The sequence below is a fragment of the Drosophila ficusphila genome, unplaced genomic scaffold (assembly GCF_018152265.1).
Source record: "Drosophila ficusphila isolate 14025-0441.05 unplaced genomic scaffold, ASM1815226v1 contig_414, whole genome shotgun sequence".
In the NCBI taxonomy this organism is placed as follows: domain Eukaryota; kingdom Metazoa; phylum Arthropoda; class Insecta; order Diptera; family Drosophilidae; genus Drosophila; species Drosophila ficusphila.
Window position 1 is genome coordinate 14,422,414 of NW_025064328.1, and position 24,180 is coordinate 14,446,593.

General features: G+C 47.2%; 2 protein-coding genes and 2 long non-coding RNA genes across 4 annotated transcripts in view; 1 reads left to right on the plus strand and 3 right to left on the minus strand.

Moving 5' to 3' along the window:
- Window positions 1–236: 236 nt before the first annotated feature.
- LOC108090667 lies at window positions 237–2,441 on the minus strand. The gene is made up of 3 exons (XR_001771357.2): window positions 2,212–2,441; window positions 2,042–2,127; window positions 237–1,811 (listed from the first exon to the last, which is right to left on the minus strand). It is a non-coding gene; the product is annotated as an uncharacterized LOC108090667 (long non-coding RNA).
- Window positions 2,442–11,550: 9,109 nt separating this feature from the next.
- Window positions 11,551–13,238, plus strand: LOC108090979. The gene is made up of 2 exons (XM_017189935.1): window positions 11,551–11,829; window positions 12,128–13,238. The coding sequence occupies exons 1-2, from the start codon at window positions 11,652–11,654 to the stop codon at window positions 13,063–13,065; spliced, it is 1,116 nt and encodes a 371-aa protein (XP_017045424.1). The 5' UTR covers window positions 11,551–11,651; the 3' UTR covers window positions 13,066–13,238.
- Window positions 13,116–13,706, minus strand: LOC108090980. Its single transcript, XR_001771364.1, has 2 exons — window positions 13,477–13,706; window positions 13,116–13,411 (listed from the first exon to the last, which is right to left on the minus strand). It is a non-coding gene; the product is annotated as an uncharacterized LOC108090980 (long non-coding RNA).
- Window positions 13,707–16,476: 2,770 nt separating this feature from the next.
- The window catches only part of LOC108090798 (plectin), a 36,703-nt gene continuing 28,999 nt past the window's right edge, over window positions 16,477–24,180 (minus strand). The window contains 6 exon segments of the mRNA XM_043208329.1: window positions 16,477–20,484; window positions 20,545–20,608; window positions 20,680–20,814; window positions 20,988–21,430; window positions 21,489–21,749; window positions 22,093–23,874. Coding sequence (XP_043064264.1) covers window positions 20,449–20,484; window positions 20,545–20,608; window positions 20,680–20,814; window positions 20,988–21,430; window positions 21,489–21,749; window positions 22,093–23,874 — 2,721 coding nt within the window. The 3' untranslated portion in view covers window positions 16,477–20,448.

Sequence of the window (24,180 nt, forward strand, 5' to 3'; positions counted from 1 at the left end):
AGAAGCCTAATCTAATCGATTGAATGCAATTTAATTGCAATTTGACTGACCCCCTGTCCCCTGACCCCTGTCAAAAATCGGTAAATGTTTTTTTTTTTTGGAATTGTCTTAAATCTATCACCAAAAATATAGAATCTTAATAAAACAATCAACATAGCTTTTATGTTGTTTAGCCTTTACGTTGTTTGTTCGACATATTTGATGACTACAAGGGTATATAAGCTTCCTGTCTTGTTACATAAAAAATTGTTTAATTGAAGTCCAATCCCAATTCAAAGGTAATTATAACCTTGGATTCAGAGTAATACAATAGTTATACCACACAGAATAAATAAAGCCTTTTTTCTATACAATTTATATACGATATACAAAAAGTTGTTTGTTTTCAGAATTGTACTTGTGCGAGCATATCGAAGTGGAAAACAGTTTGGTGATGGCAGGGGCTCCCCATCTTCTGTATACCCAATTTAGAGCGCTCCTCGGCTTGCGCCAAACCAAAAGGCATCCATAAATATGAGCTCCGCTTGCTGTGGGCTGCGAGCATAAATTTGTGTTTGCCCTTTTCGCTGTGTTTCGGCTTGTTGTGGGAAGTTTGCCGGGATGCCGATGAACCCGCGCCAGATTCGAATTTCAAATCAGCCGGAGATGTGGGTCAGGCGAAGGGATTTGCATGGCATTCGCCGCACGGAGAGTGATGGTGATGCATGCACCGCCCGCTGGCCTCCTCTCCTTGGGTGAATCACTTTTAATTAAGTTCTTTGTCCGGCTCACGTTGCGTATGAGCGATATCGATTTGCAGTGGGGCCCTCTCGATTACGACTTCTTTGGCAGGGGTGGGTTGGGCCGTGGAGCAGCCAGCTCCTTGCGGAAAATCATCCACCCCGGGCTGATATCATCACTCCGCTCCACGAACTGAACTCCCACAATTGAGCGCCTCGTTTTACGGTTAACCACCCCCGAAAAACGGCAACAAAGGTGACCCCGACACACCCTGTTGAGCCACCCAGCCACCCAACCACCCCGGGAAAATCTCGCCTGGAAGGCCCCCTCATTACGCTTTCCCGATCCCGCTGCGGGAAATGGGGAAAATCAGCACAGCGCACAGCAGAGCCAGCACAGCAGAGCAAGTGGAAGGCTAGGAGTGCCAGAGCTGGAACGGCGAAAAGGAGGCCAGCGTGTCAGCGAGTCGCCAAAAAACAGTTGCAGAACCCGAACGAAAAACCCGTTTTCCCACCAGCACAAAAGACACGCCGTTGGTTGGTTGGTTGGCCCACATTCGGCGAGTCGCTGTGGAAATTGGAAGCGAGTTTTCCCTGTTCCGCGCGGGGAGGCGCCTCGGAACAGGTTGATTTTCCTGCAGCCGCCGCTGGCCATTAGCCAAATGGGATTTCACACGCTTCCTTTGGGCTCCACTTGGCACTCCGCACTCCGCACTCCGCAATCCGATGCGTTCGCCGCACGTCATGGCCCAGTTGGAGTTGCCCCCGCCGGAGTCGCTGGCATCGGTGCCTGTCAGCACCACCATTCAGTGCTCCATGTCATACACGGAAAACATAAAGGCTCGACAGTGGGTCACCCATCACCACTCCTATATTCCTGCAATATAATCTTTTCAATGGGTAGAAATTGGGGGTTTTTTCTCGCTGTGCAGAGCACCTCCATCCACCGTCGTCGTCGTCCAGCTGCAGGCGGGATCAATTATTAAGGCGCCGCTCGGGATGTGTGCGACAACCTGATTGACAACCTGCTCAGAGGCTTTCAGCACGTCATCCGAGTGGCATAAACTCATCCACAGTTGACAATCAGTTTGGCTGAAATAAAAGCCCGAAATGGGTCCAAAGTTAATACACCCGTGAGTGTGCGTTGCAAATGGTGTGGAGGTGGCAGAGACTCATATTGATTTGAACCCTTGGTGACATAAGAGCGATTTTACGGATTGGATGTACACCTTTGACAGTACTATAAAGTTATGATGGTTCTACAGATTGAGAATGGAAGTTCTTTCATTTGATTTTGAAGAAAATAGCCCCTTTTTACTCACCATTACTTCAATTGTTCTCAGAGCCATTGCCATGCAATCAAGATAGAGATACGAAGCCTTAGCTTTCGCCTTGGGTTTATGCGTTTCTGACATGACATTCCGGTTGGGAGTGCGTGATTATGGAGACAGTTAACCCAGTTGATTGTTATCAGGCCGAAGGCATTACTTACTAATAATTTCCGATGCCCAGCGCTAATCCGGAGCAACTATTTCGGATGGGGGTAACCAGAACCCCGCGGACACTTCGCTCTTCGCTGGTTAATTTACAGAGCTGCGTTAATTATAATTAAAACAGGCGAACTAAATGAATAAACGTATAAATAGCATGTACGTGACTGTGTGCCAGAGCCATATCTATATAGCGATGAGTGGCTATATATATATATACACACACATATCTAGCGGACTAGTGGGGCTATATCCCCGTTCGCATGGCCGCAGATCGAGCGTGACACAATACAATTTGAGGCGCTTTGTTCTAAGCGCTCGAAGCCCCTCGCTTTGCCCCGATTTTCCCCGCTTTTCCCCGCTTTGGCAGCTCGGCACTGAGCGAGCAGACGTGACATAAGCTAAATTGTTTTAAATTTTGTTGAATCGCTTTTCCAATGACTGGCGACTGGCAAGCGTTCTCAGTGCGATAAATTGGAACCGCCTCGCATGTCATGTGGTCGAGTGGATGTTGCTGGTTCTGGATGGTCTGAGGTCTGCGGCTTGCGGCCAACTTGGCCGGAGGAGATCTTAGGGCCTACACCCACACTCACACACATGTGAGTATCCCAGTCAATGGGGCAGCGGATAATTGCGGACCGAAGGGAGCTGTCAGCTGACCGCCAGTGGGCCAAACGGACAACCACTTACCCCTGTTCGCCGAGCGCCAGCAAACGCCCCTGATTAATGACAATTAGCGCGGATCGATGTTGGATCGGCGGCGGCCTCCAGCTTGGCCACATTTACAGACCGAAACATGAGCACTCGCTTCCTCCGGTTCGAAGCGACAAATGTGCTGACATCAACATGTCCAGCATAACAAGGCCGCAAAGCGGGAGGGGAGTGTCAGGGGGAGGGGGGCCCAGTTGACATTAATTAGTGCCATTTTAATGGATAATTGTAATTTATTCAGCAGCATACTTGCTTAGTGTGGGACTGTGAGTGTCAGCAACACTCTAAATTCGTATTCTGGAATTCTGGAAAAACCACATCAGCTCATGACGTTTTTCAGAGAGAGATCTCAGGCGGTACGAGCTGACTCTTTAATCTCCGTGGCACCGGGATTATTCTTAGGTAACCAGTGCATCTAAGGCGAAAAGCTCAAAGCTCCAGGGAAGCCGAGTAGAAGTCCGACCGAAGAAACCCCATTAATCACACAACTCGGCACAAAGTGCTGTGTTCTGGTGTTCTGGTTCTGGGGCTGAAGTGCGGCTCAAAAGCCAAATCCACAAATTTCAAACTCGTTGCCTTCAAGGCCAACTTCTTATTAAATGCCAACTTGTGAGCCGCCGAATGGAGCCGCTTCGAGAAGTTGCAAGGGGCAGGCAGCCAAGCAGAAGGACTATGATTTCGCACCGACCAAAGATCAAACGAGGGAAGAGTCGCGACTAGTTCCATTTACTGTAGGATAAGCTTTCAAAGATCAACAAATGCACGATGGCGTCACTTCACTTGACATCCGATGTGGGGATTTGGAGCCTACAAAGCAGCAACAGGATCCCGCCATTAAATAATGCTTTTCATTTTTGCTGCGTCAGGATGAATTCTGGCTGTCACTGCACATTGTGAAATATGTATTAGAGGCTTTCACTGTTGAATATTTTTTTAATTGCCCGAAATGACTATATTAAGGTAAAGGGTTAAGGTATTCGAATCGGGGAGTGTCCGCTAAAAGGCGACACTTAGAACAAACTTACTTCTATAACGATAACATACCCATATTTACTTAAAACTGCAGGCTTTTGAACAGAAAACAGGTTAGTGATTAATAAAGACTTTAAGCAGTAGCTTTGTTCCTTACATTTTCCTATTATCAAACTTCTATTTTACTTTTCTTTTATTTATAATATTTTTTGAAAACCCCATTTTGTATAAGACTGCACATATGTAAATTGCTTTGTGTACATCGAGTATTAGTTCGAGTTATGGAAGTCGGAATGTACATATTATAGACAGATCTGTATTTACTGTTTCCCGTCTCTTTCCAACCGCTTTGTTTACCCGTTGGCTTTGTCTCGCTCTCAAGGTCAGCTGCTGCAGGCGTTAGAAAGAGATAGAAAACCGAGCCGCGACTCCGGACTACAAAGTCAAAGTTTCGAATGCAAAAAATAAATTATACATTGCGAATAGTAATAGTTATTGTTTGAATTTCCAAGGTCCACAAATCGTTCTGCGAACGCAATTACCTCCGACATTGTATATTGTATACTAATAAAAATCTCTAATCGAGTTGCTGGCATGACATTCCGTATATCTATTTTTTCCAAGCGAATGATTCGTGTAATGAGCACCTGAACAACCAATTTATATAATTTTCGAAAAATAATTTCAGCGGGAATTGCATCACCAGCAATTGCAGTTCTTAGTCATATCCCCTTAATTAATGGGAAAAATAAGTGTCAGCAAAAGTCCCATGACAAATGAAGATTGTTTATTAGTCTGAGATACTTGTTCTGCGAAATATGATTCATTCCTCAGATAGAAACTTGATTTTCTACTTCTCCTTTTCGAAAAAAAACTAGAAACATAATTCTCTCACACACACACGGATACACTGGCGCGTAGACATGCGTGTTTACGTAAGTTTCGCTTTTGTTGTAGTTCGTAGCTCCCCTCTCTCTGCCGCTCTCCCCCCGCTGCCCATCGCCGTTCATTGTACAGTTTCATTTGCTTCCATACAACACACACACATCATTCACTCTTGGCAACAGCAAAAAGACCAACAACAAGCACGCGCTGTCGTAACGGTTCTCGGCGCGCCCTCTCCCTCCCACCCGTTAGCTTTGCCGCACACACATCCGAAACTTGGGTCAAAGTGTGCAAGTGTGCGTGTGCGTGGAATGATAAAACATAAAACGTGTAATGAAGTCATTGAAGAGGAGAGCAGAGCGAAGAGCACTCACTGGAAAGAGGCAAACGGTTGCGGCTGAATAACTGCTGCTGGAAATATAGAGGGCATTTATTTATTTCGACTACAAATGTGTGGCTGCTTAGAACTATGATTAATTTGTGGCACTCTGCCCATGTTGATACGCCCGCAATTTGTATAGGAGAGAGAAAAAGACTGACTATTTAATAAGCACAGTGAGTCCCCGTCTCGCTCCCACATAGGTTGCAGTACGTTGCTGATAGGCTGATAAACAGCAAAAACTAGTCCACTGCTGGCTGGAGAAAACACTCGCGGGCGCAAAAAATTCCATTAGATTACCGCGAAGCGAAGGAGAAGCGAAACGCGCGGAAAAAACGCGGCCAGCTTTGGTCGCTGTGCAGCTGCAAATGACGCGAGTTGACGAAGCGAAACCAAGGCAACAGACTCGACGAAGCCGAACTGAACGAAGCGAAAGCGCTTTGTTAGAATTCACGCGCTCGGACGTGTGTTCCATAAAATATGACGTCGCCGGAGCTTTTCGCTCTCTCCGAATTTGGGTGAAAAATATGTATGTGTGGATTTTTTTTTTTTCCGACTTGCCGTCTGTCTTCCGATAATGAAAAGCACACATTCACGGGCCTTAGAAACACGCGAGCGAGCGGGACGGCAACGGCGGCAGCGCCATTTGCAAGTTGCGTAATTGATTCAGAAAAAGAAATGTGTCATCCAGTTCCTGCTGCCATCTCCCTCTTTTGACTTGGCTCCCTCGATATTCCTGTTCTTTACGTAATCCGCGGTTCGCCTCTGTGATTTTAATTGTCCGCTTTCTTGCTTGTTTGGCTGTTCCCGGTCTGCGGCTATGCAGGCAAAGTTCACTAGGAAAACCACCACCAACTCAACCGCCGCGACTATTTTCGACGTTAGCAACAGCGTAGGACGCGCTCTCTCAGCCAGTTCTCCTTGGGTTTTCCCACTGAGGGTTCTCCGTTACTTTGTGTTTTGCTTATTTCCAAGTGAAGAGCTAAACCGACCGCACTGGTCGACGTTCGACGGCGAATGAAACGCAGAACGGAAAAACGCGAGCCAAAGTCGCTTCCCAGCGCGCGAGTGGAGAGTTGGCGTCGACGTCGCCGCTTGGAGAGTTGCGCGCAAGTACAGTACAGCGCTATCTGCTCCGCGCGGGAGCGAACGGGATGGGAGGCAGAGCTTTCGGCGCTGTACATAGGCGGCATGTTTGTGTGCGTGCGCTTTGTCGCTGACACACATTCAAGTCGCTGCTCACTTTTGTTGCTGCTGGTTTTCCATTGAAGTGTAGCTTTGTCGCCGTGTAGCGCACTTTGATGAAATTTTCCGCGTCTCGATGTTTTTCCATTGAAAGGCAAACGTAACCATGTAAATTACGAAAGATAAACCTGCAATCTAATTAGAAATCTGCATGTTGGCCAAAGAAAGTGGGTTAGTTTGATTAGTTGTAAGGCACAAACACATTCTCAGCGCCCCAACATGTGTGCAAAAGTGTGTCATCACATGTTATGTATCTGAGTATGTATGTATGTATGTATGTATTTTATATACGAGTTTTTCCGCACACACACAGACAGTTCTTTGTGTGCAGTAAGTGCCAACTAGAAACGGAAAACTGAAAACTAGGTTATTGGCGCGCGAATCTCCAACTTGCCACTGCCCCCCTCATTTTCTTCCTTCTTCACCGATTTTCCACTTGGCACGCAAAGCTGCAGCTGCACCATTGTTTTTGTTTCTGTTTCCAATCTTTTTTCGGTTGCCAGGCAACGGGATCCGAGGGGCTGGCTTGGAAGTGGGCGGAAATTGATGCAATTTTTGGGGTCTTCGCGATGACGACATCAGAAAATAAATTAAAACCAGTTCGAAAGCGAAACAAATTTTCGGCGATGACGCCACAACTGCTGCTGCCTTTTGCGTTTTATGTTTTTATGCTCAAAAATTAAAAGCCACACGGGAAAAAACCATAAGCCCAAAGCAAAGCAGAAGAAAGCTGTCAAGAGAGCTATCGCCATCCCACTCGCTCTGCAGACGTGAGTTGCATGTGATTTCTTTTAATTTTCGTCTCTGTTTACGTTTTCTTAACCGCAAAACAGAAACCGAAAAGACCAGAAAATTTGTTCGTCTTTTTTTGGGTTAAAAGTTAATGCGCTCCAGGCACGAACTTCTGTGTTCCCCCGATTTTTCGGATTTTTTGGAGAGTGTCTTTCAATTACTCCGAACACGCACAAATTCTGGTTAAAATGACTTCGGATCAGGGGCATCTAAGGCTTTCTGGGGTAAGGGGAATTTCGAGAGCATTTAAGCTTGAAATCATCTAAGGAATGAAAGTATAAACATTCAAGGAATGTACTACGCATACATACATACATACATATGTACATACAAATGTACATACATACATATATTGTTATTACTACCCCACACCACACTTTTTGTTAACTCTCTTCAAAATCATTTCAAATGGTTTTCAGTGTATTCTACTAAGAAGAATCTTGTCAGAAACCGCTCTTTCCGAGCATTACAGTGGTTCTACTGGGCAGCTTCGGGAAAACAGGTTTCTCTAATCCCACAACATAACCACTTTTAATTGGAGGCGAGCTGCAGCCTTGTGGACTGAGCTTTTGAACTTTAAGTTCTAATCCATCAGCTGGGGCTGGGAACAAAAAGCCGTACACCTTGAACAACCCACACGTATGTATTAGTGACTAATTAGAGAGTCCGACGCCGAGAATAACTCGAAAAATCGATGGCGAATGATACAGCCGAGAAGCGTTCGCTTGGCTCTGTAATTTTATGCAATTATTGTGCTGCAGGTCGGCTGCTTGCCAATAGCTATTAATATTTAATGGCTTCTGCCCCGACATCTGGCATCTGGTCCACAGTTGGACTTTAAGCCTATGCGATTTGGTTCTAGTGTGGGGCGATGTCGATGGAAGTAGTGTTATCAGCGAGCCGACACTATGGGGTCAAAATTCCACAACTATGAAAAAGGTTCTGAATTGAATTTTTTTGTTAGCATCTTACACTTTTAACATTATACAAAATTAAGAAAAACATTTGTATCACCATTGGTTCTTGAAAATGGTTTGTTCCTTTTAAAATGTTTGTTCAATCACACAAGTATGTACATAGTTGGTTAGGCTGGTAATATAAAAAGTCCATTGAAGTTACCGTTATTTTGTCTACAAGATTGTGTATTACAAAGCTTCACACTAGCACGAATCGTTTTTGTTATAAAAACTTTGAGAAAGCACCCATAAAACCCATTTGAAAGAGAGTTCCGCAACGGAAAGTCCCCATAACTCGTCTTTCTATTTGTCAGATGGCTCGACTCAGAGCTCCCCGGCGGCCGTCCGCTACTTACTTGGTCCAGATTGTCCAGAACTGGTTTATCAGCCAACTGATAAGCGAATTCGCGCGCTGCACACCATGGAACGCGTCTAATGCCAGCGGATCAGGATTGGCGAATGGCCCATCAGACTCCAACTCGCTTTCTGCTCGGCCGAAAATCGTTTCTGTACTTCTACGCTTCTATATGCGTGGCGTGGAGCCCACGAAAGCCGAGGCCCCAGCACATGGCCATAAAAGTGTACATAAAGTGGGGTCTGTACAAGCTTTTCCATGTACTCGCTGGGGTGGGGGGCTTTGGGGGTGTGCCAGTGTGTAGGTCACCGAGGCACGGCGTCGACGTCGCCGTCGCTGCTCGCCGCTCGCGAGGCCCCCAAGAAGTCTGCGGCAGAAGCTCAGACCCCGAAAACCCCATTTAACGCTCTTGAAGGGAAAATATCTGAAAAGCCGCGACTGGGAATTGCGCACAAAGGCGGAAAAACTTGGCCAGCTGCTGCGCAGTTGATAAGCAAAATGAAAACTTAGTCACTTCCAGGCGATAGACGCACTGCTGTTTCCGCCTTGGGATTGATTAGGAGCAGTGGTAAAGCCGATCTCAAAAAACCAAGAAACACAAAACTCGCATTTTTGGAATGTATGTATCTTCCGTTTGGGAGAAGGGAGTTGCTTTGATATTCCTCGCAAACAAATTCCGATGCAACTTCCTTACTGGGACCTTCACTTCCCGAAAAACCCAGTCACCCCCGGGCTTTTTCCCGCCTCGAAACCTCAACCCACCCTGGAAAGTCGGCCAGTACTGCGCATGTTTCCACATTCTTTTGCAGTTTCCTTTGTGAAACAATTCATCCGACGCACGGAACATTCATACAACATATAGGGGCAGAAAATGTCTCTTTGTTTCTCATTTTTACCTGGCGGCCAAGGCACTTTTCATTAGAATGATAACTTGGCAAGAAATTGCGCCTTATCAAGGGGCTTCCACTTCCTTTGTTTATTTTCTTTTTAGTTTTTCCCGAATGCAATTGCAATGTTTGGGGAGGGTATTTTGAAATAGAACCAGTTTGCTGACATTTGCATATATGTATGTACATATATCTATGTATTTTCATATGAGTGCACGTACATATTTACAATTCCTTGGCAATTGGATCTTCTAGTTAATGGTCTGATCGCCAAATTCAGGAAGTTAAGTTTGAAGAGAATGTAATCAGCTCGTTTCGTTTATTGCTGGATTTTTATGTGTGAAATTATCCATAGGATTTCCGTTCGAAATTATTATCCGAATGTTCGCTACTGCCCACAATATTAGCAAATATGTACATACTTTCGGATGTTTGTACATATGTATTACATTTTGAAATATTTAAAAAAGAATTCCTTGTCTGATGACTTAAAGATTAAATTCATATTTTATGTTGTCTATTATTCGGGTCAGACAAAGTACATGCTAATGACTAATTTAGGGATACTTTGTTGGCAGTTTCTGTTTTTCCTGGCCGCAATCTTGGCCAAAGGCAGACAATCTGCGCCTAATTGGTAACCAAAGAGCGCGCTGGCTCTGAATAAATATAATTAGAAGGTCTTCAGAGTTTGAATTACGATTTTGGGTCTGAGTTTTTTCCGTATCAGTGAGCTCGTTTGGCTTGGGACTGGGGGAAATTCTGTCAGGTCAGGTAGAGGTTGCGAAAATGTAAACCGAAACGGTTTCGGGGATGAGAAGGTCGTTTGCCCGGCACTGGGCACTTTTCCCCCGGAACGAGTCCGGGAATCCGTGACACGGAATTTCCATTTGGCTCCCCACATTCCCCGGGAGTGTGCGGCGTTAATGAAGGCATTTGAGCCAAACAAGTTGCAGTCCCCCCTCCCCGAAAGAGGAAACCCAAAAGACAGGAGAAACTCCGAGTGCAACTCCGGAAAGTCGCCGTCCAAAAATGAGTGAGAGAAGAAAAGGCAGCCGACACACAGCGACAATGCAGCTAAGTAAACAAAAAGAGGGAGCCAAAAGAAAAGAGGGAGGGACGCAGAGAGAGAGCGAAGAAAGGAAAACATTTACAAAAGAAAGTTCATTGAACCGCTGTGGCAGCGTTGTTGGCTACTTCATTTTTGAGCCATGGATGTTGATGACGTCTTGAGGTTGAATTTCAAACCAATACTTCAAATAGCCGAGCAACGCAGAAATTTAATCGTCAGCGTCAGTGACCCCCGCTACTTCCCCAACCATATGCTTTTCAGAATCGGAAACCAAGTCCCCAAATGGGGATCGTTTACTCGTTTACCCAAGGGTGCAGAAACAAAGTTGTGATTTTAAGGAGTTAAATCGCACTAAAGTAATAGCCGATTTGGAAATGGAACAGCAACTCGATCACAAGATCTTCGACGAAGAACATACATATATGTATATGTATGTATGTAAGTATGTAAGTACATATGTACATATGCCTAGAATAGTCGACGGTTAAATTCCCAGGAAAAAAATAATACTTTTTATGAGGAAAAATAATTGAAGCTCTGACACACATACATATGTATGTACATATGTAAGAAATTCAGAGTCAGAGAATTTTCGTTATTTACAGCTATTTTTCAATGCAATATGGGAAAAAGGTAGGGGAGTGAGCGATCGGTCTTATCTGCTAGCTGTTTGAAGCGCTGCTAGTGCGAATTTATCAATAAACAATCAAACAAACTTACGTGCAGCGACACGAAAACAGTAACCGCTGCATTTACATACATACGAATGTACACACAGCCAGCACAGGTAAGTAGGTTGTACATACCAAGGGTGTGGTTGAGATTGCTTTTTGAGGGGGTTTCAAACAAGAAAACTTCCATCAATGAAAGATAACAGAACGGTGCAAATATTTGAAATTTTTAAAATTAATTTTGAATAAAGTTAATAAGTTACGCTTGACCCCTTTTCTACGGCTGCCTACTCCCTTGGTTCATACGCCGTTCGTTGAGTTTTGCGAAGCCGACTACGAATGAACGAAACAAAAACGATGAAGAACAAAACGCGATGAAACCCAAACGAAAACCGTATGTATGCGTGGCGTTCGTGCGAGTGTGTGTGAGCGTGAGGGACGGGAGAGAACGCGCCTGTTGCAAAAATTCAGTGTTGCACTCTTATTCGTGACGAAAGGATGTACGCCCGGTTGTAGTCGAATGAATCCGTGTACATCATCGCCCCCGCACATGCCACGTGGCTCTGGATCGGTGGAAAACTCCACGCTGGAATCTCACGGCTTGCAGCTGCTGGAGATGCCTGGAAAAGAAGATTACGAGGAGTTGCGCGAGCTTCTGCAGTCATGGGACGTCGCTGATCTGCTGCCCCACCTGCAAGGTATGTACATATGTATATATGAACGCCTGTACATACATATGTAAACAAACCAAAACACAAGCGCCGATAAAGAGCGGGAGCAAAGAGAACGCGACTTTAACCCTGAGTGTGTCGCCGGGGTTCAGACTTGGCTGTCGAGTCAAGGTCTTTCTATTATGGGGTTGAAAATAGTTATTAATTATTAAAAGAAATATATGTATACATATATACAAAATATTATTAATGAAAAAAAACATAAATATTTATTATGCTTTAGCTTAAAAAGCAGATTACCCAATTTGTCCTTACTCTTCTCCAGATGAGGCCATCAACGTGGACGAGCTGCAGATGATAAAGCGCCACCACGTCTCCGAGTTGCTGCGGAACTTCCGCTTCGGAACGCGCATCCGCTTCGAGCACCACTTGGAGCGCTGGCGGCGCTGGCTGAACGTGCCCCTGCAGGGCGGCCAGGGGCAGGGATCGACGCACTGCTCCGGGTGCCGCTGCTCGGAGGTGCAGGCCCAGGCCGTCTGCCAGGGACAGACGCCCCTGGGCATGGGCCACGCGGCGGAGGGGTTGGAGGAAATGGAGAAGACCGTGGACCTGGCCAAGGCGGTGCCGGCGCAGTCGCTGTTGGCCAGCAGCGAGCCCGGGGAGATGCCCGTGCCCTTCCAGATGCCCATGGAGCAGACTGTCCCGCAGATGGCCAACGAGATGGCGCTGGTCAAGCAGGAGCTGCTTCCGGCGCAGCCACAGCGGGCAGCGGAACCGGAACCGGGAGCCGGTTCCTCCGGAGGAACCTCCGCCTGCAAGGAGGAGCCAGGAGCGGTGGCTGACCAGGAGGTCAGCATCGTGGGCATCCTTCGGGCCTCCGGAGCGAAGTCCCAGTCGCTGCTAGAGCGCATTGGCCTGAACGAGCCCCTGGACGCTGTGCAGCGGCTCCTGCTCATCCAGCTGGTGTGCAGCTACTACGAGGAGAACCACTTGCACCTGACCCTGCAGCGGAGCCACCTGCTGGAGCGCGAGATCCTGCAGCTCTTCCCGCAGGAGCAGCTCCACTACTACCGCACCGAGAGGCGCGGCAAGATCTACGTGCGGTTCACCAACATGAAGCGGAGCAAGCGGCTCAGCTCCTCGCGCCAGGAGCTGAAGCGCCGCCGGACCGAGCTCATCAGGCCGCTGCCCGCAGGACCGGCGCCGAGTGCCAACGCGACCTTCGGCCCGGACCAGATCTCCAGTCCGGACCGCTCCGATTGAGCCGGTTGAACAGCTAAGCCCAAAACCCTAACGTAGTGATAATCTTAGGCTAAGCTATTCTCTCGGTGTGTAATTTCTGTGTGTTATATCTGTGAACCGACCATTTATAGGGTACTTTGCGGGTCGACCCGATCCGGCGACTGACGAAACTAAATCGAAACTGATTTTGGTTACATGGCTGTTTTTCTGTTTCTTTTTTTTCAAAGGGGGTTCTGTTCTTGCTGAAAAAGTGATTACATCAGCGGCGAAAATAGCCGGTCGACGGCGTGTTAACAATCGGCAAACACGGCAAGCGCGGCCAGCGACTTGCTGACTAACTGCTAAGTGCGGCCAGAAAGTATCTGCACTGCGGGAAAACAGCGCTTTGATTTGCGAGCAAGATTTCAGCTTTCGGTTGTTTCTAATGCTTACTAATGACGGCATTTTGTTTTTTGTTTTGCTAACAATACTTTTCGTTTGGACTTATACGTTTTTAGATACTTCTTTGATCAATGAGAAATTGAATAACTTTTCAAGTATAAATAGTTTTTGCTTCCCAAAGCATGCTTATTGATGCATTTAATTTCTCAGTTCGAGAAAAGGGAGTCTTCGATACGAGCTGTTTTTTATCTGCGCGAGATACACGACGAATTGCAAGGGGCGTTTCGCTCGAAACTAATTAATTAAGTTGCCGCTTAGAGCTGCTTTTCCAGTACTTTGTCAGCCGTGCTGGGCGCCTCGCTTCGACTTCAGCTCGGCCCCACATGTTCGTTGCTAATTGCCTTTATCAGTGTCGCGCCGGAGAGCAAACAGAACTATCTGAGGCCCCAACAGATAGCGGGTAATTGCCCGGCGGGCTCCATTTTAGCCACCTTTGGGGGCGGTGATGTTCGCATTTGTGCATTTTCAGCGCTCTTCGATTTTCGGCCAGCGCATTCCGACAGATCTCTCGGAAACCCCTTTTGGTGTTCTCGAGCAATTGTTCTGTGCATGTATCTAATGGATACGCCGCAGTAAATAGGTCGGCGCCGCAAAGCGACAAAAGTCGCGCGCGACAAACTATTTGATTCGAGGCGAAAGCGTATCTGCGAGCTTTGCCAGCCGCAAAAGCTCCTATGTACTTCGTATCTGCGAGATACTTCTTACATTGTTCCTGCCTTAATTACACCAATTCTGGGTTATTACACACGATCGCCGTTCCCGCAGCCTACATACATACATACATACATACGTATGTACATCAAAGCGACTTTGTGAGCAACGCCGTACTTGTTTCGTTTATCTTATCTAGGCTCTGTGCTTTTTCAGCCGCCTCTTCTGCGCGTTCCACTCGCTCTTTCCTCTTTCCTCTTTGCACTTTCCTCCTTCCCTTGTTTCGTTTTTCTATGGCATCCGAATAGCTGGACGGGCCACTCACACAGAAACACTTTTTCGAGTGGGGAAAGTAGGTCAATTACACGTGTCAGTGTGTATGTACATACGTACATCTGTGTTTTGTATTTTGTGTTTGGTATCTGCGGCATACAAGGTACATGGGTTTTATGCTTGGCCAGCATAATCAAACAAGCGCTTTGTTGTCGCTTCTTCGTGGCCCGATCAAAAGTCTACTATTTGCCCAGTTCTCCATTCTCCATTCTCCGCGTTCCGTACTCCGTTCTTTGTTTTCTCTTTTTCCACTGGTTTCTAGGCCAAAACGCTGCAATGGGCGTACTTCTTGTTTATCTTGTGTGGAGTTTTATGGACGGAACTCGGACTGAAGATAACCTGCTAGAAGATAAATGGGTGGCTCTGTTTTGGGTAGAGATTGGGAAATCCCAAAAGTATTTGAGAACAGCTTAAAAATCATTGAAAACTGAAGAGATAATTCATCGTTAAGAACTCTCCAATCAATGGCAATCTTCAAATCTCTCCAAAATACAGAAAAAGTTCTAGGAACCTTGAACTAAAGTTTTGCGGCAATTCGAACGTTTTATTCTTAGGTCTCTCCCCGTAAAAATAGTCCTCTCCGAAGGCGAATTTTTCCCGTGTGGAAAGGACGTTGAAAGGACAAGAAAACCGTTGGAATGTGCGGGGGTGGATACAAATTATATACATACTGCGAATGGCGCAACTTAGTCGGGGGGGAGATAAAAAAACGCCCGACTATATATGCCCGCAAATTGGGTCAATCGATAAAAGAGGCAGCGACGGAGGCGTCGAAAGCGGCACATGCGCCAAAAGGGGGCGAAGGTGGGGTGGGTGTGGCGCCCAAGGAGCTTTTCCGACGTTTTTCCTTTTTCCGAGAGCCTGTTGTTGGTAATCCAATTGTAGGTGGGCCAGCAGCGTTCTAAATATATGGGGCCATGTAATGTGCGCATTACACATAGGAGTCATGTGCTCTGTTCAAATATATACGAGTGTAGTGTGTGTATGTATGTATATAGTACCCTTCCTGCGTTACATGGCTCCAGCAATATGGATTACATCACACGAGGTTCTGCAGCCCGAATCTCTGTGTGTGTTTGTGTGTGTGTGTGCGACTTTTAATATTTTATAGGGCAGCTGTCACTGCTCCACTTCCACCCCCCGGAAACCCTCTGAAGGGCCCCCGGAAACCTTCCGAAGAACCCCCAAAAGCACCCACTAACTGCGGGCCCGTAAAGCGGAGTTTGGGACACATTTTCGTTCCAAGCTGATAAAATAAATAAAGGACCCGTAATGAATGTTTTTCTTCCAGGGCTGATTAAATTTTTGCAGGCTGTTCTGAATATTTCTTCCCACAAGAATGTTAAACATTGCGGGGAGGCAAAAGTTTTACTGGAACTTGCTACTTTATTCTCGGCGGTCTAAAATTGATTTTCTAAGTGCTTTAGGCCAAAAGTGGCTACAGGAAATGTTGTACTTCTTTGTAGTTCTCTTTGTTTTATGTTTTCCGAAAAGCGCTGGCCATGTTTTATTTGCATATACTTAGATGACTCAACAAAAATTCATTAAAATAGTTTAACACTTTGATGTTTTAACTATGTTCCAAGAAAAAAAGACAAGCGGTTACTCTTGACTAAAAAAATAAAAGAAACCGAAATTATACTATGAATTGCTCGAAATGATACAACATATCATTCAGAACTGAAAAATATAAAAATTTAGGTATTTTAATCGATCTTAAATGTAAAATAGAGAAATCTTAAATAGAATTGATTTAAAAAATAATATTATTGTCACGGACCCAAACCATCTTACATTACTTTACATACATTCACTGCTTACCTTCTTTACAGATATAATTTACAGAGCCTGTGTAGAATGAATAGCACTGCTTGGATTTCGTGAGGCAACCCTCGAAAAAGGCGGGTAATTTAAAAACCTAGAAAGAAAATATTCTTTAGCTGTAACTTGTCTCGATCAGAAAAACTCCCACAAACTCAGTTCAACACGACACTGGCTGATATTATTTGAAATATATTTTATTGGTAGGCAGTTTTGAAGAACATTTGTAATGACATTTATATATAATGAACATGTTTCAAATAATCATTTTCATCTCGCTTTCATTGCGCTCGACTTTCTCCATTTGTAATATTCTTCTATGTATGTATGTATATAATAAATTTATTTACTTTGTTATTATTATATTTTTCCCACCTCACCTCTAATCGTTTACTTTGTTTAGTTGCTGCGGTTGCGTTTTTGTTGTTTACCTTTAATGTTGCTCTTTGTTGTTGTGGTTGATTCTTAATTTGGTTTGTCGTTTGTTTTCTCATATACCTTGTAAACTTATGTAGTTTCATATATGTATAATTTATATATATGTGTGTATATATACTGGCTTACTATAAGTTACTTAAAAAACATTATATAATAAATATTTACTCGTACTTTATGTATGCCTCCCCTTGTTCCGTTCAATTGCCTACTCCTGCTAAAGTCCAGTGCTCAGATCGACAAGGTTTGTTCGGATCACAAGTTTCAGTAGAAATCGGGTGGCAGAGCTTAGAGCAGGATTCGAGCACAGTGTGGCCAAAGCTATTGGTGACTTTATCTAATGACCGGTCACACTGCGCCAAAGCGGCTATTCACCTTCCGAAAAAGTTGCTGTTCTGAGTACTGGGCTTTACTTCATATATTTGTATAATATATGTATGTGTATATATATATATATCCTTTTATTTTATTATATTATCAATAATTATTACCAATATCGTAGATCACCAAACTTGTTAAAAAAATGTTTACACGAAATTGTTGTTCTTCCTTTGGATTTTATCGTTCTCTGTGGATATTTCGGTATCGGTATCGCTATCGGTATCGGATTCGGCTTTGGGACTTGGTTTCTGGGCTACTCTCCTGCTCCGCCCCCTCCTCTCCGTCCGACAATCCGGCTATCTGCCTATCGGCCTATCTGGCTATCTGGCTCTCTGGCTATCTGACTACGATCTCGGCTCTGATCCTCGATGGATGATGCTGTGGTATCTATATAATTTGCGCTCTCTTTCCATATCTGCTATGTATATGTTTTGTATCCGTATATTCCTATATTCATCTATCGTATGCTTGCTCTAGTCGTAAGTATTATATATATATATATATATATAGGTCTATGTACAGAGAAGTACACACTGGGTTAATCTTCGCTTGCATTATCGGTAATATAAATTCATTAATCTGCCGCCGATTCTCGCCTGATCTTCGGGTCTGTGTGAGAGCAAGAGTGCCTATATTGAGTTACAATTTGCTAAATTACATTATTCGAGACTTGGGCTTGCTGTGGATTCAGATTTTGGTTTACGTTTACGTTTGTTATTTTCGCTAGACTGGTATAGAAAAAGTTATCGAAGCTTCCTCGCTATCCTTTAGTTTCGTAATCGTATTTGTATTTGTATTTGTATTTGTATTTGTATTTGCATTTGTATTCGTACTTGTATCTGTATTTGTATTCGTATTTGTATCTATAAGTAGGGTACACGACGGCGGGGATAATATGATTAAAGTGTACGGCAAGTTCTATAAGTAGATAGACCGTTAGTTCATGTTCTTATTCTCAGCTGGTTGCCACTTCTGCTGCTGCCGCTGCTGCTGCGTTAATTGAGACTATCTAGGCTAACAATACGATACGTGGTAAGTTAAGTTAAGTAGTAAAGGCAAACGTTCCGTCCTCTATAACTGGAAATCGAAGTCGAGATCAAGATCGAAGGTGACTGAGTGACGAGTGACTGAGTTGGTGACCTGTCATCAGGTTGTCCCCGGTTGACATGAGATTAGCGCTATCTTGACTCAGATATGTTGGCTTTCATTAGCTTAATGGTCTTGTTCAAAGGTGATTCCGGTTCTTAGTGTTCAGTGTTAACGTGTCTTGTGGGTGGTTGTATTGTCAACGTGGTGTGTCCTTTGTGGAGTGTCCTACCGCGAAGTTCGCTCGCTTGATTTGTCGATAGTTAATTGTTCTCGTGTTCTCAGTGGTCTGCGTGTTAATCTGGCTGATGGTTAATCATATCGTATATAGTAGACTTTCATATATTATACAGCTTCTGTCATGCTTACATAACTAGACACCTATGTACACCTGCGTCGAACGTGAAGATGCCACCGATAATTACTTGACTCGCGAGCTCTGGTTTGTCTGGTTTTCTGCCCTTCAGCTGCACCGAAAAACCCGGGGTTCCTGCAACTTAGGAACTTGAGGGGGAACTTCCTGGCGAGAGAGGACCTAACTTATGTACACAAATCGAACGATCGCTGAACGGAACGCAAAGCGAGAGTGCAGCTCTATCGTAGTTACTTGGTCGTTAATCGATTACCTAAGAGGTGGAGGGCCTCCTCTGTCAATCCCACAATCGATCCCTTCTCATTACAAATGGAAATACATAGTTGGTAGGGGGTGGGGACCTACTGTCCTTCGTTCTGGGGTTATGATATAGGCTTGTATGATATGATTGTGTTGTGTCTTCGCTGAATGTCTTCGTGGCTGGTTTCACACAGTAACCGAAACTCAAGTGGTAATCTAATGACAGGCCCTAGGATTAAAGACCTCCCTCTATCAATATTCTTGCTTACACTGGCAGTGATAACTCCGTACTTCCTCCCTCCATATGCTTCCTTCTAGGTAAACCATACTGAACGGAAATACACTCAATGGACCAACTAATTCCTGCTAGTCAATGCGGTACTCTACAGTTTGTACACTCTACTCCTCCGAGGCTATATAATATGCGTTACTGGGGTGCGTCCCTAAGTCCGATAACAATAACACTTCCGCCTGCATCCGAACCAAAAGCAACTAGAGGAATATCGATCTTCTACGAGACTCTATAAGCACTAATGCGCATTCACAGCTGACTTGGTAAAGCTTGCGTAAGGGACTCGTCTATTTAGTCGGGGGAACGGGGATCGGGGGCTAGGGGCATATCGTGTAGATTTGACTAATTAAAATAGAGATTGCACTTGTGTAGTTGACGTTTATCGATAATATCCGTGCTAGCTGATACGAATGGTAGTAGGTAGGTAGTCCTCCTGGGTCTATATTGATAGTTCTTTGGTACACGGCTAAAGGCTAGGCAATATGTATAACTTCATCGCAATGCATGTAACTATGATTTACATATATACTCGTAACTACGCTGCTATTATCTGTGTTTATCCTTTATTGCTCTACGTATTGTGTCCTTTCCCTTCTGATTCTGAGTCTGATGCCAATGCCTATGTACAGTGTGCTAGTGAGGCGAGTGATGTTCCGATCTTCCTGTCTGACTAACTATAACCATATATCGACGATAATTGATGGTGCCCGCTGCACCTGTTCGGGTCCAAAGCAGCTCTAACGGGATGGTGGTCCTACGGGAAGGATTATGGGGGCCGAGGACGTAGTCTACGTTCTTCAGCTCCGACCGACAGAGAGAAAGTGGGGGACAGAAAGCTCGCGGGGGAATTCGGGCAACAGGGGGTCCTGGCTAACGATAAACTTTAAGTTGAGTTCGAGTTGAGTTCGAAAAAGGATCGAGTTAGTGAGTTAGAGAGAGTTAAGAAAGTTTACAAAGTACGCTATACGAGCTGACTTTTAAATGCATCCACAATTTGAGTATAGCGGCAACCTAATTACACAATACACATAAATATCAAATAATTGCAGTTTGCATTTACATGGTGTCATTTACAAGTGTGTGTCAGTGTGTGTGTGTGTAGTTTGTATAGTGTGTGTGAGAGTCGTAGAAATACTGCATAGTTGGTAGTGGTAGTGGTATCGGTATCGTTATCGGTATCAGTATTGGTATCGGTATCGGTATCGGCATCGGTAGTATACAAAATAGTAGACAGTGCTTTTGGTAATTTGTTGCTCTTTTGGTTTTCCATTATCGCTGTTGGGTAAATAGTACGGGTGTATTCCTGCCGCCTCATCTGCATATTTGTTTTCCTGCTTTTCGGGGGCACTCTTTAGAAAAAGCTCTTCAAGAAGCCAGCTGGCCCAGCCTGAAAAAGATTCCCAGTTCAGATACCGAAGTATAAGCTAACAAGTTGAGGTGGACTTACATCCTGCTGCTGCTGTTGCTGCGTTTGTGCTTGTTTGACTTTGGCTTGAGCGATCTTTAAGGCTCTAAGAGAGGGAAACGGAAAAAGAAAGGACATAAGAAGGACTCCGCATTAAGGAACACTCTATGCACTCACTGTTGCAAATCCATGATGGTCTTCTCCTTGGCGTTCTGCTCCTCCTGCGACATTTGTACCAGTTGCAGCAGGCGCTCCGTCTCGGTTGCCGCCTTCTTGTGCTCCTCCTTTGTGTTCTGCAGCTCCTTGACGCATCTAGAAATGGATTTGGGTTATGAGGGATCAGTTGGGTAAAAACAAAAGATCTTCTAAGGATCCCAATCATTGATATTGGAACTTTAAGCGAAAAGAAAAGGATTCAGATTGTTCTTTGGAGTCTTATTTTGCACTAGTAAATATAATTCCCAACCGATTTTGGGCAGACTTACGCCTCCAGCTGGCGCTGCGTGTCCATGAGCTTCTTGTTGAGCTCGCCGGCGGCCGCCGCGCCGCCTCCCTGCGTCTGGAGAGACTTCTCCAGCTGGTCCATCTGCTCCTTGCGCTTGCGCAGCTGCACGTCGAACTCGGCCATCTTCTTCTCCTTGTCCTCGATGTCCTTGCGCTTGGCGTCGATCTGCTTGCGCTGCTCGTCGATGATCTTGCGCTCGCCCTCGGTGGCCTTGGCCTGGTTGTCGATCTGCTTGCGCACCTCCTCCAGCTGCTGCTGCTGCTGCTGCAGCTGCTGGCGCTGCACGTCGGTGGCGCCCGCGCCCGCGCTGGCCGCCTGCTGCAGCTGCTGCATCTGCTGCTGCAGTTGCTGTACTTGCTGCTGCAACTGCTGCACCTGCTGCTGCGACGCCTGCAGCTGCTTGGTCTGCTCCTGGTTGGACAACTAAGAGATGTTCCTGGTTAGCCAAATTCAACTGGAAGCCTTTCGCGAGAGGACCCACCTTGCTCTTCTCCAGCTCCGTGACCAGCAGCTCCAGCTGCTGCTGGAAGCGGTCCCGCTCGGTGCAGGCCGCCTGCAGCTCGCCGCGCACCTTCTCCAGCTCCTTGGGGTCCGCTCCGCCGGCTCCTGCCGCGCCCTGCTGCTGCGCCGCTTGCTGCGCCGCCTGCTGTGCCGCCTGCTGCGCCGCCTGCTGCTGCTGCTGCATCTGCTGCTGCATCTTCTGCATCTGGGCGTGCTGGTCCTTGATGTGTTGGTCCATGAGCTGGGATACGAGTTCGGGGGATTGGGTTTACTCATCGTTTACTCAGGGCTGTTAGCCATTCAACAACTGAATAATTCGTAACTCAGAACCCAAATGATAAAGTTAAGTACTTACTTATCGACTTAAAATGTGTGGAAACAAGTGATTACTGTATCGAAAGTGTTCTCGGTAATGTGAAACGTTGACAACTCATGGTAAAGATTTAACAAAATAAACCAAACAACTCGAAGTACTTACATATCGAGCGAAAAATGTGTGGAAACAAGTGACTTAACTTAGGAAACTTCAGAGTGTTAATTCGTGTTGGGAAAAGAATCCTCGGAGACCCGCCCGCGATCCTCACCTGGATGCGCTTGTGCATCTCCTGGGCGGCCTTGTCGGCCATGTCGGCCCGCCCCTTCTCCTGCTCGATGACCTTGCGCCACTGCTCGATCTCCTCGCGACTCGCTCCCTGCGCCGCCGCGGCTGCCTGCGCCTGCTGGGGTCCTGCGGCGGCCAGGGCGCGCTCCGACTCCTGCAACTTCTGCTGCAGCGCCTGGATCTCCTTCTGCATGGCCTGGATCTCGGCCGGCGAGGCTCCGGGGGCGGGGGCGGGTGCCTGGGCGGTCGGCGGGGCCTGGTGGCCGTTGCGCAGCTTGCGGTTCTCCTCGCGCGTCTTCTGCAGCTCCGCCTCGGCGCTCTGCAGCTCCTTCTGGAAGTTCATGAGGATCTCCTGGCTCTTCTCCAGCTGCAGCACCAGCTGCTCCCGCTCCACGGCCAGCTGCTTGACGTCCGCCTCGAGCTTCTGCACGTGCTTCTCCAGCTGCGGATGGGGGGCAGCGGCGCCTCCGCCTCCGCCGCGTGCCGACTGCCGCAGCGCCTCCCGCTCGGCCTCCGTCTTCTCGAGGCGGTCGTGCAGGCGGCCCAGCTCGGCGCCCATCCGCTCGAACTCGATGCGCGCCGACTCGGAGTTCTCCTGCTGCTTGGCCAGATGCATTTGCGCCTTCTCCAGTTCCTTGGCCAAGCGACCGGCCTCCAGCTCGGTGGCGTCGCGCGACTGGAGCGCCTTCTCCAGGCGGTCCCGCAGCCGGTCGATCTCCTGCCGCTCGCCGGCGGTGAGGGCGGAGAGGGCGGACGAGGAGCCGCGCACCGGATCGCCGGGGCTCACCGAGGACTGTTGCAGGCGCAAACGATCGACCTCCTTGAGCAGCTTCTCGTGCTTGTCGCGCGCCTTCTCCCGCTCGATGTGTGCCCGCTCCAGCTCGGAGCGCTGCTTGTCCTGGCTGGCCAGCATCTTGGCCACCTCGCCCTTCGACAGCTCCAGCTGCAGGCTGGTCTCGTGCAGCTTCGACTCCAGGTTCTGCACCTCCAGCTCGATCTTCTCGTACTTGTCCTTGTACTTCTCGAACGACTCCGACTCGTACTGCGACTTCCCGCGGATCGTCTCCAGCTCCATGAGCGTCTTGTCCAGCTTCTCGCGCAGCCGCTCGTTCTCCTCCTTGAGGCGGCGCGTCTCCCGTCCGAAGGTGTCCGTGTCCTGCAGCTTGCGCAGCTCCGCCTGCGCCTTCTCGTAGCGGTCGCGCATCTTCTCCAGCTCCACAGCGTAGTGGGCCGCCTCCTCCTTGGCCGCCTCCGCACTGGCGCCGGCCTTCGTCTGGGCGGCGTGGGCGCGCTCCAGCTCGTAGGTGACCCGCTCCAGCTCCGACTGGAAGTGCTCCTTCTCGCCCTGCGCCCGCCGCACGTCCGTCTGCAGCTTGTCGAAGCGGTCGCGGCTGTGCTCCAGTTCGCTGCGCGCGTTGTCCTCGCACTCCTTGGCGCGGCTCAGCTGGAGGGCGGCGCGGTCGCAGGCCTCCTGGAGGCGCGTGCTCTCGTCCTGCAGCTTGCGCAGGTCCTCGCGCGCCTTGCCCGCCGCCAGCCCCGATCGCTCGGCCTCCACCTCGAGGCGGGCGCGGTCCGCTTCCGCGGTGTCGCAGCGCGACTGCAGGCGGTAGATCTCGTTCTGGGCGCGGTCGTACTTCTCGAGCATCTTCTCGAACTCCTTGTTCGAGGTGTCCTTCTCGTCGATCAGCTTCTGGCTGGCGTAGAGCGCCTTGTCGAGCTTCTCCTTGAGTATCTCCACCTCGGTCACCGCGTCGTCGCGCTCCATCTGCAAGAGCGAAAGAGGAGCAGGGTTTGGGGGGTTAGGTGTGCGGGGTCTACCTATCGGGTTTCGGGATGCGGAAAGCTACAGACTACACAAACAGCCAATTTCTCTGCGTTTCAGATTAGATTAGATCAGATAGTTCTTAGTTCTTAGTTATTAGTTCTTAGTTCTCATGCGCTTTTTCAATCAGATGCAGTACAGACAACGAGCTTTGGTTAGAGTTTAGTGGGTTCGGTGGCCAATTGTTTCACGGGTTTCGATTGCGATTGCGATTGCGATTGAGGTTGAGGTTTCTGCCGGGGTCTCAAT

Coding starts and splice junctions, on each gene's coding strand:
- LOC108090979 (XM_017189935.1), top strand. CDS start 11,652: ATGAATCCGTGTACATCATCGCCCCCGCACATGCCACGTGGCTCTGGA. Junction 11,830..12,127: donor TCTGCTGCCCCACCTGCAAG/GTATGTACATAT, acceptor ACTCTTCTCCAG/ATGAGGCCATCAACGTGGAC.